We start from the raw sequence: 18911 nt of genomic DNA, 5'->3' as shown, positions 1-18911 counted from the left end.
GTGTCCAGCAATGACGGAGATGGTGTCACTAGGCACCATGTCCTGCCCTTGGGGCTCCCTGTCCACCTCCTCCCAGAGACGTCCGGATTTTCCCTGAAGCAACTTCAAGCTCAGCAGGTGTGGTGCTGGTGAGATCAGAGTATTGGATGTGGAAATTCACACAAGATCCCAAAGTCAGCGCACAGGTGCACTGGGACCCTGGACAGGACGCCCTTTCAGTGACAGGCCATCCTAGGTTAAGGGGCGGAAGTGAAGGGCCCAGGCATTCTCAAACTCAGTGAGAGGAAGGACGCCGGGGGAATGGCAGGACCCAAGGACAGATGATTCTGACACAGGCACTTAATTCACCCTGCCTCTAGTCGTATCACCTAGGACTCTCGCGCTGCCACCACAGCTGACTGGAGGGGGACTTACTGCGCTCTCGGACACACCGAGTCCCCCCCAGCCCCCAGTCTCAGCAAGTCACCTGCTGCATGCTTGACTCAGGCTCTGGCTCTGCAGCCAGTTTGCATGAGCCTGAGCATCCCCATTTGCAAAAGAAAGTACTGTGTCCCAGCTACTATTCGGCTGTCCCTACGGGGCCTACCTCCAGACCCCATCACCACATGTGTTTCTGTCAGTTGTCTCTCATGGACGAACCTTCCTCCCTGAGGTAGTACTTCAGGGGATCGTCCCACACGTCTTCGCTGATGATCTGCAGGCAACACGAGCAAGGTCAGCCAGGGGCTGACCAGGCTCCCAACCCTCCCATGAGCAGCCAAGAACTCCAACATCAACCACCAACTGTGTGCAAGCCCAAAGCAACCCCACCTCAGCAATCCTGTTCGATTCTGGGCCGTTGTGGCCTGACAGCCAGTTGAGAAAGTTAAGGCTCCTGGTGTCCAGCCTGCGGCTGGGGGCTCCCCGTTCAAAGTCCCAGAACCAGTGGACTGGAGTGGATCGACGTGCCCTGTACCCTGCAGACAGACAGGGGAGACTGGGGTGGACACCGCAGGTGCATCATCCACACGCTTGCACACCCACACTCATCACCCCGGGAGCCACCTTTTACCAGTGATGTCAAGGTAATACTCCTTAATGATCACCGAGTTCAAGAAGCAGGGGTTGTCCCGAAAGGAAAAGATCAGCTTGCAGCGGGACGGCGGATGGCTCCGCACCTGCACCTGCCAGGATAGCGAGGAGGGAAAAGGTGCAAGCTTCTAGGGGCCTCAGCTTGCCTCCAAGGCAGGCATGATCAGCTTCCCCGATGCCTCTCCAAAGTCTCACAGCACAGGAACATGGCTAACACGTTCCTCCCACTCCCCGCCAGGTCCCATACCCACCCTTCCTCAGTCTCCCTCACTGACCTTCAAGTCCATCATGTAGCCGAGAAAGTCTTGATCTTGGTCGCTGATCAGGACGGAGACTTGAGGGTGGCTCATAATCTGCTTTAGGTCAAGGAGCCATTCAGGCCACATGCCGGCCAAGAAGAGCCAGGAGCATCAGCCCTAGTCTGGGGTGGAACAAGGATACTGGAACACGCATCTGCAAGGAGCTTGGCGGGCACTGCCTCTTGCCCGGCCACTGCTGATATCCTCAGGACCTGCCATACCATCAGACACGCTCATGGCTCTGGGCCCCTTGGGATGGTGTGCATCTGCATTCCCCAAGCAGGGGCTGTTTCTCACCGCTACTCTGCTCCTCCAGACCTGTGTATGCTGGGTAGTGGCATGTCACTGCTTATACGGTCAGACTTGCAGTCCTTGTGACAAACCGTGTCTGAAAGTAAAGGGCTTCTTGGGTATGTGTGTGTGTGTTTATGTGTACGTGTGTGTGTGTGTGCGTGTGCGTGTGCGTGTGTGTGTGAATGACTCACATGCCCCAGCAATGTGCCGGGATCACCCACATTTACACCAATAACTGTCTGCGAACGCTGCTCTTGTGTACCGTCTCTGGTCAATGTTGACTTAGAGGCCTCGGGGGCTGCGCCTCCTCAGATGCAGGCCTGAAGGAGACACTCAAAGGCATGGCTGCGACACGTCCACCTGTGGCCCTGCCCAGGCCCTACTCGGCTGTGCCTTTGGAGCCTGCCAATTGCCCAGGACCGCATTTCCTTCAGTGGCCTCCGGCGCCCTTCCTGTGCCCTCGCCTCCACCCCCTCCGCCTGCTCCTGCCCCTTCTCCCCTTCCTCGTCCTCCTGAGCAGCGGACCCCAAGGAGCAGCGCAAAGGATACAGCTTTGGCCCAGAAGCCAGGGATGCCCTGGATGATGGCGCTCCTCCGAGCCAAGTGACGCTTCCTCCTCTGATGGTTCTTGCGCATGAACTGAACGTAAGCCCTGCGGTTTTGCTCATGCTCAGAGCTCAGTTCTACCTGCAGGGCGGCCAGTGCCTGCAGGGCATCCAGCTCCTGGCGCTCACAAGGGCCTCCGGGCCTTTCCTGGCCCTGCTCCTCCACCGTCTTCTCCTCTAGCTCCTGGGAGGGCCGCTGTTCCTGCTCCTCATCCGCCACAACCTCCACCTCCTCCACGATGTCTTCCGCAAGCAGCTGGAACTCCCGCCCGATCCCCGCCACGTCTCCGTCCACCAGGGCCTCGCCCTCCTCCACCGCCTCCACCCTGAAGAGGGTGGCCTCTTGGCCTGGCGTGACAACTGCTGGTGACAAGGTCCCAGCTGCGCACTGCATCACGACGGCAGGCTGCGGGGTGGGGGAGGGGGGGTGGGGGCGGGGCCCTGCCCCCTGAGTACCTGGGCTCACAACTTGGAAGGTGCGGGGTCCCGGGACGCTCCCGCCTTCCTCTGACCGCCTCTCACGTTCCTCTTGGCCTTGGCGGTGACCCCGAGCTGGGGCAGAGGCGAAGGGACGCGACATAAGAGCACAACAAGTGGGGCGTAATGGCGGCCCAGGCTGCAGTAAACCTGTGGGACCGACTAGCTCTTTTGGGGGCGGGGAGTGAGGGGGATTGTCAGAAGGCGGGGGCTGCTGTGTGGGGGTGTTGGCGTGAGGCCGAAGAAAGGGGTGCCAGAAACGCAGGACGGGGTGAACGGGCCCTAGGAGATCCGGCGAACAGGCGGGGGCCTAGGCTGTGAGCCATGCACAGACTGCTGGCCCAAATCTAGACCAATGGCCGACAGGGTAGTGGGCGGCACTCTTATGGACACGCCCCCAGACCGGAGGGCATCTTCCGGGGTTCCTGTGCTGCTCCAGCGCCCCTACGTGGCCAGATTCTGCTCCAGGGAGGGACAGGGTTTTGCATGTGGCCGGGCTAGCCCCAGGCGCTGTCATTGACCTGGCTCTGGAAATTCCAAGCACGGGTTCCTGCTCCGCCATCCGAACCGCACACTCCTGTGTCCCCTGGGACTGGCAATAACTGAGAGCTCTCCCTGAGTATCCAAGGGATACGCAGGGGTGCCAAGGGGCTGGATACTTTTCTTCAAGGGACAGAGAGCCTGCTGCTGTCCGGATGCTAGGGGAGTAGGGAAGAACCCCACCTACAGTGCTACAGTGGATCTCCACTGTTCGGGAACACCAGCGCCTTAGTGTACAGCGCTCGCTCTGTGTCTCTGTATCTTTGCTTCTGGCATAGCACTGTGTTGGGCAATCCTTCCGCGTGTGTAGCAGGCGCTGGTGTCTGTGTGTCTCCGTCTCTCTAAGTAGTGCTGTTGCCGTCTGCAACTCTGTGGACACCAGCGCTCAGAAGAGACGCTTATCCTTGGCGTGAAGGCAAGCCCTTCTCGTCCTGAGTGAGTTTCACCGGTGGGAGTTCAGAGGGTTTTAGTCCACACGTTCGGAGAGTGCTTTCTCGACCTTGAAAGCCAACAGTGGGCGGTCACTGCTGAAGCGCAGAAGGGGACGGGCGACCCTCCCTCCCTCGCTGGGCCGACGTGAAAGCTGCACAAGCCTGAGGTGCCGTGGCCACACTGTGTGCAGAGGGAGAAACGAGGCCCGCTCTGCTGGCATGAGGGACCCCCCCTGAACCTTGTGCGAATGCCGGCCAGGGAGACGCTAAGGACAGCTCCCCGTTAAGTCCCACGACTCACCGGTGTCGGAGACATGCACGGCTGCCATCGACCCTATGGAGGCCCTTTCAAAGTGGTTCTGTTCTCCATGTGAGAACACATCCCAGCCTGCCCTGTGGCCCAAGCCTGTGGGGCCTGGAGCAGCAAGAGGATCAAGCTAAACCAGCCATCCTATAGTCCTGACACACGATATATGCGTTCTACAAAGAGCTTGGGCATGGGCAGGGCCGACCCGATTCAGTTGCATGGACCGAGATGTGGGCTCAAGAGTGTTTGTCGGGGGCTTGAACAAAGGCAGGACCCAGCCTGGGTCATGGCAGGGACTGTGCTGTGGCCTCGGGAGTGTCTGTCGGGATGAACAAGGGCAGGATCCAGCCTGGATCAGTGCAGGGACCGAGATGTGCTCCAAGGAGTGTTTATCGGCTGCTTGATCATGGGCAGGACCCAGCCTGGCTCGATGACGGGACCGAGAGGTGGTGTCAGGTGTGTTTGTCAGGGGCTTGAACAAAGGGAGGATCCAGCCTGGTTCAGTGCAGGGACCGAGGGGTGGGCTCAGGAGGATTTGTCGGGGGTTTGAACAAGCGCAGGACCCAGCCTGGTTCAATGCAGCGAGTGAGATGCGGGCACAGTGGTGTTTCCTGGGGGGTGGGGGGGGGGAGGGTGGTTGAACAAGGGGAGGACACACCTTAGTTGAGTTCAGGAGCAGGGAGCCAGCTGTGGGCTCAATACTGTTTGCTGGGGGCTTACCTCAGGCCAGGAACCAGCCTGAGAATCAGATGCAGGCCCAGAACTGTTGGTCAGTGGCTTCAACACGTGCAGCTCCTGGCCTGGTTCACGGCAGGGACAGAGAAGCCGGCTCAGGGGTATTTGTTCAGCGGCTTGAACAAGGGCAGGACCCAGACTGGGTCGGTGCAGGGCCCGAGATGTGGGCTCAGGAGTGCTTGTCGGGGCTTGAACATGGGAAGCACCCAGCCTGCTTCAGTGCAGGGACCGGGATGTGGGCTCAGGAGAGTTTGTCGGGGCTGGAAGATGGGCAGGGCCCACCCGATTCAGTGCAGGGCCCGAGATGTGGGCTCAGGAGTATTTGTCGGGGTCGGGAACAAGGGCAGCACCCAGCCGGGATCAGTGCAGGGACCGAGATGTGGGTTCCGGAGTATCTGTCGGGGGCTTGAACAAGACAAGGAGCCAGCCAGGTTCAATGCAGCGAGTGAGATGCGGGCTCAGTAGTGTTTCCTGGGGGCTTGAACAAGGGGAGGACACACCGTAGTTCAGGGGTACAGAGCGCGTTGTGGGCTCAGGAATGTGTTCCGGGGGCTTGACTAAGGCCAGGAACAAGCCTGAGAGTCCGATGCTGGCCCAGGAGTGTCGGTCGGGGGCTTGAAGAAGTGCAGGACCTGGCCTGGTTCGGTGCAGGAACCGAGATGTGCGCTCAGGAGTATTTGTCGGGGGTTTGGGCAAGGGCAGGACCCAGGATTTGCTCGCTGTGGCCAGCTGAGTGACAGGCGCCTGTGTTCTGCCTTCTCCCATCACCTTGGACAGCTTCACAGTACCAGTCACGTTGGCCGGATCCATTGTCTGTGCCTTCCCTCAGGGAACCAGAAAACAAGGAGCGCTGGCCTCCGCTGACTTGGAGAACCGCTTTCTCCGTGTGCATCTATCTAGGTCGTTCCTTGTCAATGGCGTGGCCCTGTTGCTAGCCCACCAGCCGTCAGGGCCCACAACACTCCGACTGAGGCCCCTGTGCTTCCCACCTGTGTAGCTTGCTGAGTGCACCTGTCTCCCTGTCTCCCTGTAGCAGGAAAAGGCCAAAGAGACGCCCGGGCCTGCAAGGGCCCCAAGAGACTGTGACAGGCCTGGGTCTGATCCAATCTTGTGAAGAAGGAGCACGTGGATACAGGCACTCTTCCGATACAAGGCACGGAACCTGAGGCCGTAAAGGTAAGGCGGCAACCCTACACGCCGTCCCTTCTCTTTAACACTACCCAGACGCACTCAGTCCCTGAACCGATGCTGCCCTGGGCACCCGGCCCTGTCTGGGCCCACAGCTCATGCCTCCCTGGGCAGAAAGCAGCTTTGCTACCTCAAAGGCACCAAGAGGCCTTGTACCACCCGGGCCTCACTGCTTTGCTAAATGCCAAGACTCTCTTTCAGTTGCTCTCATTAGGCCCAGCTAGAATTCCCGACAGTCAGGCATCCCTGCTTGCCTACACAGCCCACATGCCAAGGAAGCCAGTCCCCGCTTGGGCCCGGGGACATCCAAGACGGTCACCTGGAAGGCAGGGTGCCTCTGAGTGTCATCTGGTGCAGATGCCCTACGACAGAATCAGAGATTCTGCTCCAGCGACGCTGCCAGAAACCTCCGTCTGGGGCAGACGCGCCCCTTAGCCCCTCTGGCCGCCCCCCCCCGCCCCCCACAGCCGGGGGCAAGACCCCAGAGGAAGGAAGGAATTCACGTCAGGACTTGGAGCACGACCCATGGGGTGTCTTTGGCAGGGCCGCTAATGCCTAGCCCCTGGGCCCTGAAATCCACCAGCAGGCTCTCAACCGCCCCCAGGGGCTTCCCTGTCTGCCATTCTCCCGAGGTCCCTTGGCACATGCAAGTAGCCCACCGTCCTTGCTTCCTCCCTCTTCCCTCCCTCACAGGCACACTCCGGCAGAGGGACGCACACGTACACCCACACCTGCGCCTCCCTCGCCTTTCTGCCCTGCCGAGGAGGCTGGAAATGCCTGGACGTCTGCCACGCTCACACCCTGTCTCTCCTCGCGTGCCTGGGGTTTTGCATGGACAGCCTAGCTTAGCACATCTTGCGTTGTGTTTCGCATCATGCCAGTGTGTGCCACCCTCGTGGAGACAGCGTGCGGGCCGATGGGCCGATCCTGGGCAGCACTGGCCCAGGGCCCTCCCGGGTCTCCTTCTTCCGTGTGTGGAACAAGTCCCCAGTGCAGCAGGCAATCTGTGCCTCTTTCTCCTTCGGGTCTCTGCTCTTCTCTACAGGAACTTGGCCTCCTCTCCACCCCGGGTCCAGCCGTACCCTCGCCCACCATTTCCAGAGGCCGGCCCACGTCCCCATGGACTGAGGGCTCCTCAGGCAGCGGTTTCAAAGCCCCGCCCCACCTGATTTGCCCTCGCGGAATCCTCAGACCATGCACTTCCCTCTCCCTGGTCCAAGCACACACAACCACAAGTTAGAAGTGGCGAGCGTGTTTTGGATTTGGTCTAATTGCGGATTTCTCAAGCCACGGTCCGCTGGTCCGAGGTATCACTGGCCATCTTTTCCTCATTCCCATCCCGGATACGGTCATGCGGACAGTCGGTGACCAACCTCCGTCAGCCTGGGGACGCCTCGTGCCTCCTCTTCTGGTCGCTCGTCACCTCCTCTCCCGTCGCCTTCATCTCTGCGTCCGCCCTGGGCCGGACACACACACACACCCCCGCATAAAGACAGGTGACACAAGCACACGCGTGTACACACACACATGCTTGGCACGTGGACACGGACGCAAACAGGGAACACAGGGGTTTCAGGAGCCGAAGACCCGTGTCCAGCAATGACGGAGATGGTGTCACTAGGCACCATGTCCTGCCCTTGGGGCTCCCTGTCCACCTCCTCCCAGAGACGTCCGGATTTTCCCTGAAGCAACTTCAAGCTCAGCAGGTGTGGTGCTGGTGAGATCAGAGTATTGGATGTGGAAATTCACACAAGATCCCAAAGTCAGCGCACAGGTGCACTGGGACCCTGGACAGGACGCCCTTTCAGTGACAGGCCATCCTAGGTTAAGGGGCGGAAGTGAAGGGCCCAGGCATTCTCAAACTCAGTGAGAGGAAGGACGCCGGGGGAATGGCAGGACCCAAGGACAGATGATTCTGACACAGGCACTTAATTCACCCTGCCTCTAGTCGTATCACCTAGGACTCTCGCGCTGCCACCACAGCTGACTGGAGGGGGACTTACTGCGCTCTCGGACACACCGAGTCCCCCCCAGCCCCCAGTCTCAGCAAGTCACCTGCTGCATGCTTGACTCAGGCTCTGGCTCTGCAGCCAGTTTGCATGAGCCTGAGCATCCCCATTTGCAAAAGAAAGTACTGTGTCCCAGCTACTATTCGGCTGTCCCTACGGGGCCTACCTCCAGACCCCATCACCACATGTGTTTCTGTCAGTTGTCTCTCATGGACGAACCTTCCTCCCTGAGGTAGTACTTCAGGGGATCGTCCCACACGTCTTCGCTGATGATCTGCAGGCAACACGAGCAAGGTCAGCCAGGGGCTGACCAGGCTCCCAACCCTCCCATGAGCAGCCAAGAACTCCAACATCAACCACCAACTGTGTGCAAGCCCAAAGCAACCCCACCTCAGCAATCCTGTTCGATTCTGGGCCGTTGTGGCCTGACAGCCAGTTGAGAAAGTTAAGGCTCCTGGTGTCCAGCCTGCGGCTGGGGGCTCCCCGTTCAAAGTCCCAGAACCAGTGGACTGGAGTGGATCGACGTGCCCTGTACCCTGCAGACAGACAGGGGAGACTGGGGTGGACACCGCAGGTGCATCATCCACACGCTTGCACACCCACACTCATCACCCCGGGAGCCACCTTTTACCAGTGATGTCAAGGTAATACTCCTTAATGATCACCGAGTTCAAGAAGCAGGGGTTGTCCCGAAAGGAAAAGATCAGCTTGCAGCGGGACGGCGGATGGCTCCGCACCTGCACCTGCCAGGATAGCGAGGAGGGAAAAGGTGCAAGCTTCTAGGGGCCTCAGCTTGCCTCCAAGGCAGGCATGATCAGCTTCCCCGATGCCTCTCCAAAGTCTCACAGCACAGGAACATGGCTAACACGTTCCTCCCACTCCCCGCCAGGTCCCATACCCACCCTTCCTCAGTCTCCCTCACTGACCTTCAAGTCCATCATGTAGCCGAGAAAGTCTTGATCTTGGTCGCTGATCAGGACGGAGACTTGAGGGTGGCTCATAATCTGCTTTAGGTCAAGGAGCCATTCAGGCCACATGCCGGCCAAGAAGAGCCAGGAGCATCAGCCCTAGTCTGGGGTGGAACAAGGATACTGGAACACGCATCTGCAAGGAGCTTGGCGGGCACTGCCTCTTGCCCGGCCACTGCTGATATCCTCAGGACCTGCCATACCATCAGACACGCTCATGGCTCTGGGCCCCTTGGGATGGTGTGCATCTGCATTCCCCAAGCAGGGGCTGTTTCTGACCGCTACTCTGCTCCTCCAGACCTGTGTATGCTGGGTAGTGGCATGTCACTGCTTATACGGTCAGACTTGCAGTCCTTGTGACAAACCGTGTCTGAAAGTAAAGGGCTTCTTGGGTATGTGTGTGTGTGTTTATGTGTACGTGTGTGTGTGTGTGCGTGTGCGTGTGCGTGTGTGTGTGAATGACTCACATGCCCCAGCAATGTGCCGGGATCACCCACATTTACACCAATAACTGTCTGCGAACGCTGCTCTTGTGTACCGTCTCTGGTCAATGTTGACTTAGAGGCCTCGGGGGCTGCGCCTCCTCAGATGCAGGCCTGAAGGAGACACTCAAAGGCATGGCTGCGACACGTCCACCTGTGGCCCTGCCCAGGCCCTACTCGGCTGTGCCTTTGGAGCCTGCCAATTGCCCAGGACCGCATTTCCTTCAGTGGCCTCCGGCGCCCTTCCTGTGCCCTCGCCTCCACCCCCTCCGCCTGCTCCTGCCCCTTCTCCCCTTCCTCGTCCTCCTGAGCAGCGGACCCCAAGGAGCAGCGCAAAGGATACAGCTTTGGCCCAGAAGCCAGGGATGCCCTGGATGATGGCGCTCCTCCGAGCCAAGTGACGCTTCCTCCTCTGATGGTTCTTGCGCATGAACTGAACGTAAGCCCTGCGGTTTTGCTCACGCTCAGAGCTCAGTTCTACCTGCAGGGCGGCCAGTGCCTGCAGGGCATCCAGCTCCTGGCGCTCACAAGGGCCTCCGGGCCTTTCCTGGCCCTGCTCCTCCACCGTCTTCTCCTCTAGCTCCTGGGAGGGCCGCTGTTCCTGCTCCTCATCCGCCACAACCTCCACCTCCTCCACGATGTCTTCCGCAAGCAGCTGGAACTCCCGCCCGATCCCCGCCACGTCTCCGTCCACCAGGGCCTCGCCCTCCTCCACCGCCTCCACCCTGAAGAGGGTGGCCTCTTGGCCTGGCGTGACAACTGCTGGTGACAAGGTCCCAGCTGCGCACTGCATCACGACGGCAGGCTGCGGGGTGGGGGAGGGGGGTGGGGGCGGGGCCCTGCCCCCTGAGTACCTGGGCTCACAACTTGGAAGGTGCGGGGTCCCGGGACGCTCCCGCCTTCCTCTGACCGCCTCTCACGTTCCTCTTGGCCTTGGCGGTGACCCCGAGCTGGGGCAGAGGCGAAGGGACGCGACATAAGAGCACAACAAGTGGGGCGTAATGGCGGCCCAGGCTGCAGTAAACCTGTGGGACCGACTAGCTCTTTTGGGGGCGGGGAGTGAGGGGGATTGTCAGAAGGCGGGGGCTGCTGTGTGGGGGTGTTGGCGTGAGGCCGAAGAAAGGGGTGCCAGAAACGCAGGACGGGGTGAACGGGCCCTAGGAGATCCGGCGAACAGGCGGGGGCCTAGGCTGTGAGCCATGCACAGACTGCTGGCCCAAATCTAGACCAACGGCCGACAGGGTAGTGGGCGGCACTCTTATGGACACGCCCCCAGACCGGAGGGCATCTTCCGGGGTTCCTGTGCTGCTCCAGCGCCCCTACGTGGCCAGATTCTGCTCCAGGGAGGGACAGGGTTTTGCATGTGGCCGGGCTAGCCCCAGGCGCTGTCATTGACCTGGCTCTGGAAATTCCAAGCACGGGTTCCTGCTCCGCCATCCGAACCGCACACTCCTGTGTCCCCTGGGACTGGCAATAACTGAGAGCTCTCCCTGAGTATCCAAGGGATACGCAGGGGTGCCAAGGGGCTGGATACTTTTCTTCAAGGGACAGAGAGCCTGCTGCTGTCCGGATGCAAGGGGAGTAGGGAAGAACCCCACCTACAGTGCTACAGTGGATCTCCACTGTTCTGGAACACCAGCACCTTAGTGTACAGCGCTCGCTCTGTGTCTCTGTATCTTTGCTTCTGGCATAGCACTGTGTTGGGCAATCCTTCCGCGTGTGTAGCAGGCGCTGGTGTCTGTGTGTCTCCGTCTCTCTAAGTAGTGCTGTTGCCGTCTGCAACTCTGTGGACACCAGCGCTCAGAAGAGACGCTTATCCTTGGCGTGAAGGCAAGCCCTTCTCGTCCTGAGTGAGTTTCACCGGTGGGAGTTCAGAGGGTTTTAGTCCACACGTTCAGAGAGTGCTTTCTCGACCTTGAAAGCCAACAGTGGGCGGTCACTGCTGAAGCGCAGAAGGGGACGGGCGACCCTCCCTCCCTCGCTGGGCCGACGTGAAAGCTGCACAAGCCTGAGGTGCCGTGGCCACACTGTGTGCAGAGGGAGAAACGAGGCCCGCTCTGCTGGCATGAGGGACCCCCCCTGAACCTTGTGCGAATGCCGGCCAGGGAGACGCTAAGGACAGCTCCCCGTTAAGTCCCACGACTCACCGGTGTCGGAGACATGCACGGCTGCCATCGACCCTATGGAGGCCCTTTCAAAGTGGTTCTGTTCTCCATGTGAGAACACATCCCAGCCTGCCCTGTGGCCCAAGCCTGTGGGGCCTGGAGCAGCAAGAGGATCAAGCTAAACCAGCCATCCTATAGTCCTGACACACGATATATGCGTTCTACAAAGAGCTTGGGCATGGGCAGGGCCGACCCGATTCAGTTGCATGGACCGAGATGTGGGCTCAAGAGTGTTTGTCGGGGGCTTGAACAAAGGCAGGGCCCAGCCTGGGTCATGGCAGGGACTGTGCTGTGGCCTCGGGAGTGTCTGTCGGGATGAACAAGGGCAGGATCCAGCCTGGATCAGTGCAGGGACCGAGATGTGCTCCAAGGAGTGTTTATCGGCTGCTTGATCATGGGCAGGACCCAGCCTGGCTCGATGACGGGACCGAGAGGTGGTGTCAGGTGTGTTTGTCAGGGGCTTGAACAAAGGGAGGATCCAGCCTGGTTCAGTGCAGGGACCGAGGGGTGGGCTCAGGAGGATTTGTCGGGGGTTTGAACAAGCGCAGGACCCAGCCTGGTTCAATGCAGCGAGTGAGATGCGGGCACAGTGGTGTTTCCTGGGGGGTGGGGGGGGGGAGGGTGGTTGAACAAGGGGAGGACACACCTTAGTTGAGTTCAGGAGCAGGGAGCCAGCTGTGGGCTCAATACTGTTTGCTGGGGGCTTACCTCAGGCCAGGAACCAGCCTGAGAATCAGATGCACGCCCAGAAGTGTTGGTCAGTGGCTTCAACACGTGCAGCTCCTGGCCTGGTTCACGGCAGGGACAGAGAAGCCGGCTCAGGGGTATTTGTTCAGCGGCTTGAACAAGGGCAGGACCCAGACTGGGTCGGTGCAGGGCCCGAGATGTGGGCTCAGGAGTGCTTGTCGGGGCTTGAACATGGGAAGCACCCAGCCTGCTTCAGTGCAGGGACCGGGATGTGGGCTCAGGAGAGTTTGTCGGGGCTGGAAGATGGGCAGGGCCCACCCGATTCAGTGCAGGGCCCGAGATGTGGGCTCAGGAGTATTTGTCGGGGTCGGGAACAAGGGCAGCACCCAGCCGGGATCAGTGCAGGGACCGAGATGTGGGTTCCGGAGTATCTGTCGGGGGCTTGAACAAGACAAGGAGCCAGCCAGGTTCAATGCAGCGAGTGAGATGCGGGCTCAGTAGTGTTTCCTGGGGGCTTGAACAAGGGGAGGACACACCGTAGTTCAGGGGTACAGAGCGCGTTGTGGGCTCAGGAATGTGTTCCGGGGGCTTGACTAAGGCCAGGAACAAGCCTGAGAGTCCGATGCTGGCCCAGGAGTGTCGGTCGGGGGCTTGAAGAAGTGCAGGACCTGGCCTGGTTCGGTGCAGGAACCGAGATGTGCGCTCAGGAGTATTTGTCGGGGGTTTGGGCAAGGGCAGGACCCAGGATTTGCTCGCTGTGGCCAGCTGAGTGACAGGCGCCTGTGTTCTGCCTTCTCCCATCACCTTGGACAGCTTCACAGTACCAGTCACGTTGGCCGGATCCATTGTCTGTGCCTTCCCTCAGGGAACCAGAAAACAAGGAGCGCTGGCCTCCGCTGACTTGGAGAACCGCTTTCTCCGTGTGCATCTATCTAGGTCGTTCCTTGTCAATGGCGTGGCCCTGTTGCTAGCCCACCAGCCGTCAGGGCCCACAACACTCCGACTGAGGCCCCTGTGCTTCCCACCTGTGTAGCTTGCTGAGTGCACCTGTCTCCCTGTCTCCCTGTAGCAGGAAAAGGCCAAAGAGACGCCCGGGCCTGCAAGGGCCCCAAGAGACTGTGACAGGCCTGGGTCTGATCCAATCTTGTGAAGAAGGAGCACGTGGATACAGGCACTCTTCCGATACAAGGCACGGAACCTGAGGCCGTAAAGGTAAGGCGGCAACCCTACACGCCGTCCCTTCTCTTTAACACTACCCAGACGCACTCAGTCCCTGAACCGATGCTGCCCTGGGCACCCGGCCCTGTCTGGGCCCACAGCTCATGCCTCCCTGGGCAGAAAGCAGCTTTGCTACCTCAAAGGCACCAAGAGGCCTTGTACCACCCGGGCCTCACTGCTTTGCTAAATGCCAAGACTCTCTTTCAGTTGCTCTCATTAGGCCCAGCTAGAATTCCCGACAGTCAGGCATCCCTGCTTGCCTACACAGCCCACATGCCAAGGAAGCCAGTCCCCGCTTGGGCCCGGGGACATCCAAGACGGTCACCTGGAAGGCAGGGTGCCTCTGAGTGTCATCTGGTGCAGATGCCCTACGACAGAATCAGAGATTCTGCTCCAGCGACGCTGCCAGAAACCTCCGTCTGGGGCAGACGCGCCCCTTAGCCCCTCTGGCCCCCCCCCGCCCCCCACAGCCGGGGGCAAGACCCCAGAGGAAGGAAGGAATTCACGTCAGGACTTGGAGCACGACCCATGGGGTGTCTTTGGCAGGGCCGCTAATGCCTAGCCCCTGGGCCCTGAAATCCACCAGCAGGCTCTCAACCGCCCCCAGGGGCTTCCCTGTCTGCCATTCTCCCGAGGTCCCTTGGCACATGCAAGTAGCCCACCGTCCTTGCTTCCTCCCTCTTCCCTCCCTCACAGGCACACTCCGGCAGAGGGACGCACACGTACACCCACACCTGCGCCTCCCTCGCCTTTCTGCCCTGCCGAGGAGGCTGGAAATGCCTGGACGTCTGCCACGCTCACACCCTGTCTCTCCTCGCGTGCCTGTGGTTTTGCACGGACAGCCTAGCTTAGCACATCTTGCGTTGTGTTTCGCATCATGCCAGTGTGTGCCACCCTCGTGGAGACAGCGTGCGGGCCGATGGGCCGATCCTGGGCAGCACTGGCCCAGGGCCCTCCCGGGTCTCCTTCTTCCGTGTGTGGAACAAGTCCCCAGTGCAGCAGGCAATCTGTGCCTCTTTCTCCTTCGGGTCTCTGCTCTTCTCTACAGGAACTTGGCCTCCTCTCCACCCCGGGTCCAGCCGTACCCTCGCCCACCATTTCCAGAGGCCGGCCCACGTCCCCATGGACTGAGGGCTCCTCAGGCAGCGGTTTCAAAGCCCCGCCCCACCTGATTTGCCCTCGCGGAATCCTCAGACCATGCACTTCCCTCTCCCTGGTCCAAGCACACACAACCACAAGTTAGAAGTGGCGAGCGTGTTTTGGATTTGGTCTAATTGCGGATTTCTCGAGCCACGGTCCGCTGGTCCGAGGTATCACTGGCCATCTTTTCCTCATTCCCATCCCGGATACGGTCATGCGGAGAGTCGGTGACCAACCTCCGTCAGCCTGGGGACGCCTCGTGCCTCCTCTTCTGGTCGCTCGTCACCTCCTCTCCCGTCGCCTTCATCTCTGCGTCCGCCCTGGGCCGGACACACACACACACCCCCGCATAAAGACAGGTGACACAAGCACACGCGTGTACACACACACATGCTTGGCACGTGGACACGGACGCAAACAGGGAACACAGGGGTTTCAGGAGCCGAAGACCCGTGTCCAGCAATGACGGAGATGGTGTCACTAGGCACCATGTCCTGCCCTTGGGGCTCCCTGTCCACCTCCTCCCAGAGACGTCCGGATTTTCCCTGAAGCAACTTCAAGCTCAGCAGGTGTGGTGCTGGTGAGATCAGAGTATTGGATGTGGAAATTCACACAAGATCCCAAAGTCAGCGCACAGGTGCACTGGGACCCTGGACAGGACGCCCTTTCAGTGACAGGCCATCCTAGGTTAAGGGGCGGAAGTGAAGGGCCCAGGCATTCTCAAACTCAGTGAGAGGAAGGACGCCGGGGGAATGGCAGGACCCAAGGACAGATGATTCTGACACAGGCACTTAATTCACCCTGCCTCTAGTCGTATCACCTAGGACTCTCGCGCTGCCACCACAGCTGACTGGAGGGGGACTTACTGCGCTCTCGGACACACCGAGTCCCCCCCAGCCCCCAGTCTCAGCAAGTCACCTGCTGCATGCTTGACTCAGGCTCTGGCTCTGCAGCCAGTTTGCATGAGCCTGAGCATCCCCATTTGCAAAAGAAAGTACTGTGTCCCAGCTACTATTCGGCTGTCCCTACGGGGCCTACCTCCAGACCCCATCACCACATGTGTTTCTGTCAGTTGTCTCTCATGGACGAACCTTCCTCCCTGAGGTAGTACTTCAGGGGATCGTCCCACACGTCTTCGCTGATGATCTGCAGGCAACACGAGCAAGGTCAGCCAGGGGCTGACCAGGCTCCCAACCCTCCCATGAGCAGCCAAGAACTCCAACATCAACCACCAACTGTGTGCAAGCCCAAAGCAACCCCACCTCAGCAATCCTGTTCGATTCTGGGCCGTTGTGGCCTGACAGCCAGTTGAGAAAGTTAAGGCTCCTGGTGTCCAGCCTGCGGCTGGGGGCTCCCCGTTCAAAGTCCCAGAACCAGTGGACTGGAGTGGATCGACGTGCCCTGTACCCTGCAGACAGACAGGGGAGACTGGGGTGGACACCGCAGGTGCATCATCCACACGCTTGCACACCCACACTCATCACCCCGGGAGCCACCTTTTACCAGTGATGTCAAGGTAATACTCCTTAATGATCACCGAGTTCAAGAAGCAGGGGTTGTCCCGAAAGGAAAAGATCAGCTTGCAGCGGGACGGCGGATGGCTCCGCACCTGCACCTGCCAGGATAGCGAGGAGGGAAAAGGTGCAAGCTTCTAGGGGCCTCAGCTTGCCTCCAAGGCAGGCATGATCAGCTTCCCCGATGCCTCTCCAAAGTCTCACAGCACAGGAACATGGCTAACACGTTCCTCCCACTCCCCGCCAGGTCCCATACCCACCCTTCCTCAGTCTCCCTCACTGACCTTCAAGTCCATCATGTAGCCGAGAAAGTCTTGATCTTGGTCGCTGATCAGGACGGAGACTTGAGGGTGGCTCATAATCTGCTTTAGGTCAAGGAGCCATTCAGGCCACATGCCGGCCAAGAAGAGCCAGGAGCATCAGCCCTAGTCTGGGGTGGAACAAGGATACTGGAACACGCATCTGCAAGGAGCTTGGCGGGCACTGCCTCTTGCCCGGCCACTGCTGATATCCTCAGGACCTGCCATACCATCAGACACGCTCATGGCTCTGGGCCCCTTGGGATGGTGTGCATCTGCATTCCCCAAGCAGGGGCTGTTTCTCACCGCTACTCTGCTCCTCCAGACCTGTGTATGCTGGGTAGTGGCATGTCACTGCTTATACGGTCAGACTTGCAGTCCTTGTGACAAACCGTGTCTGAAAGTAAAGGGCTTCTTGGGTATGTGTGTGTGTGTTTATGTGTACGTGTGTGTGTGTGTGCGTGTGCGTGTGCGTGTGTGTGTGAATGACTCACATGCCCCAGCAATGTGCCGGGATCACCCACATTTACACCAATAACTGTCTGCGAACGCTGCTCTTGTGTACCGTCTCTGGTCAATGTTGACTTAGAGGCCTCGGGGGCTGCGCCTCCTCAGATGCAGGCCTGAAGGAGACACTCAAAGGCATGGCTGCGACACGTCCACCTGTGGCCCTGCCCAGGCCCTACTCGGCTGTGCCTTTGGAGCCTGCCAATTGCCCAGGACCGCATTTCCTTCAGTGGCCTCCGGCGCCCTTCCTGTGCCCTCGCCTCCACCCCCTCCGCCTGCTCCTGCCCCTTCTCCCCTTCCTCGTCCTCCTGAGCAGCGGACCCCAAGGAGCAGCGCAAAGGATACAGCTTTGGCCCAGAAGCCAGGGATGCCCTGGATGATGGCGCTCCTCCGAGCCAAGTGACGCTTCCTCCTCTGATGGTTCTTGCGCATGAACTGAACGTAAGCCCTGCGGTTTTGCTCATGCTCAGAGCTCAGTTCTACCTGCAGGGCGGCCAGTGCCTGCAGGGCATCCAGCTCCTGGCGCTCACAAGGGCCTCCGGGCCTTTCCTGGCCCTGCTCCTCCACCGTCTTCTCCTCTAGCTCCTGGGAGGGCCGCTGTTCCTGCTCCTCATCCGCCACAACCTCCACCTCCTCCACGATGTCTTCCGCAAGCAGCTGGAACTCCCGCCCGATCCCCGCCACGTCTCCGTCCACCAGGGCCTCGCCCTCCTCCACCGCCTCCACCCTGAAGAGGGTGGCCTCTTGGCCTGGCGTGACAACTGCTGGTGACAAGGTCCCAGCTGCGCACTGCATCACGACGGCAGGCTGCGGGGTGGGGGAGGGGGGGTGGGGGCGGGGCCCTGCCCCCTGAGTACCTGGGCTCACAACTTGGAAGGTGCGGGGTCCCGGGACGCTCCCGCCTTCCTCTGACCGCCTCTCACGTTCCTCTTGGCCTTGGCGGTGACCCCGAGCTGGGGCAGAGGCGAAGGGACGCGACATAAGAGCACAACAAGTGGGGCGTAATGGCGGCCCAGGCTGCAGTAAACCTGTGGGACCGACTAGCTCTTTTGGGGGCGGGGAGTGAGGGGGATTGTCAGAAGGCGGGGGCTGCTGTGTGGGGGTGTTGGCGTGAGGCCGAAGAAAGGGGTGCCAGAAACGCAGGACGGGGTGAACGGGCCCTAGGAGATCCGGCGAACAGGCGGGGGCCTAGGCTGTGAGCCATGCACAGACTGCTGGCCCAAATCTAGACCAATGGCCGACAGGGTAGTGGGCGGCACTCTTATGGACACGCCCCCAGACCGGAGGGCATCTTCCGGGGTTCCTGTGCTGCTCCAGCGCCCCTACGTGGCCAGATTCTGCTCCAGGGAGGGACAGGGTTTTGCATGTGGCCGGGCTAGCCCCAGGCGCTGTCATTGACCTGGCTCTGGAAATTCCAAGCACGGGTTCCTGCTCCGCCATCCGAACCGCACACTCCTGTGTCCCCTGGGACTGGCAATAACTGAGAGCTCTCCCTGAGTATCCAAGGGATACGCAGGGGTGCCAAGGGGCTGGATACTTTTCTTCAAGGGACAGAGAGCCTGCTGCTGTCCGGATGCTAGGGGAGTAGGGAAGAACCCCACCTACAGTGCTACAGTGGATCTCCACTGTTCGGGAACACCAGCGCCTTAGTGTACAGCGCTCGCTCTGTGTCTCTGTATCTTTGCTTCTGGCATAGCACTGTGTTGGGCAATCCTTCCGCGTGTGTAGCAGGCGCTGGTGTCTGTGTGTCTCCGTCTCTCTAAGTAGTGCTGTTGCCGTCTGCAACTCTGTGGACACCAGCGCTCAGAAGAGACGCTTATCCTTGGCGTGAAGGCAAGCCCTTCTCGTCCTGAGTGAGTTTCACCGGTGGGAGTTCAGAGGGTTTTAGTCCACACGTTCGGAGAGTGCTTTCTCGACCTTGAAAGCCAACAGTGGGCGGTCACTGCTGAAGCGCAGAAGGGGACGGGCGACCCTC

The 18911-nt window shown here is 60.0% G+C and overlaps 1 protein-coding gene across 1 annotated transcript; it reads right to left on the bottom strand.

Moving 5' to 3' along the window:
* Positions 1-8152: 8152 nt before the first annotated feature.
* Positions 8153-10384, bottom strand: LOC132344611 (testis-specific Y-encoded protein 1-like). The gene is made up of 6 exons (XM_059884277.1): positions 10261-10384; positions 9750-10165; positions 8883-8960; positions 8588-8699; positions 8347-8492; positions 8153-8230 (listed from the first exon to the last, which is right to left on the bottom strand). Exons 1-6 carry the CDS (start codon positions 10382-10384, stop codon positions 8153-8155), a joined length of 954 nt encoding a protein of 317 aa, XP_059740260.1.
* Positions 10385-18911: the final 8527 nt, after the last annotated feature.

The sequence above is a fragment of the Bos taurus genome, chromosome Y, assembly GCF_002263795.3.
Source record: "Bos taurus isolate L1 Dominette 01449 registration number 42190680 breed Hereford chromosome Y, ARS-UCD2.0, whole genome shotgun sequence".
In the NCBI taxonomy this organism is placed as follows: Eukaryota; Metazoa; Chordata; class Mammalia; order Artiodactyla; family Bovidae; genus Bos; species Bos taurus.
This window is presented reverse-complemented; position numbering and strand designations above follow the sequence as displayed.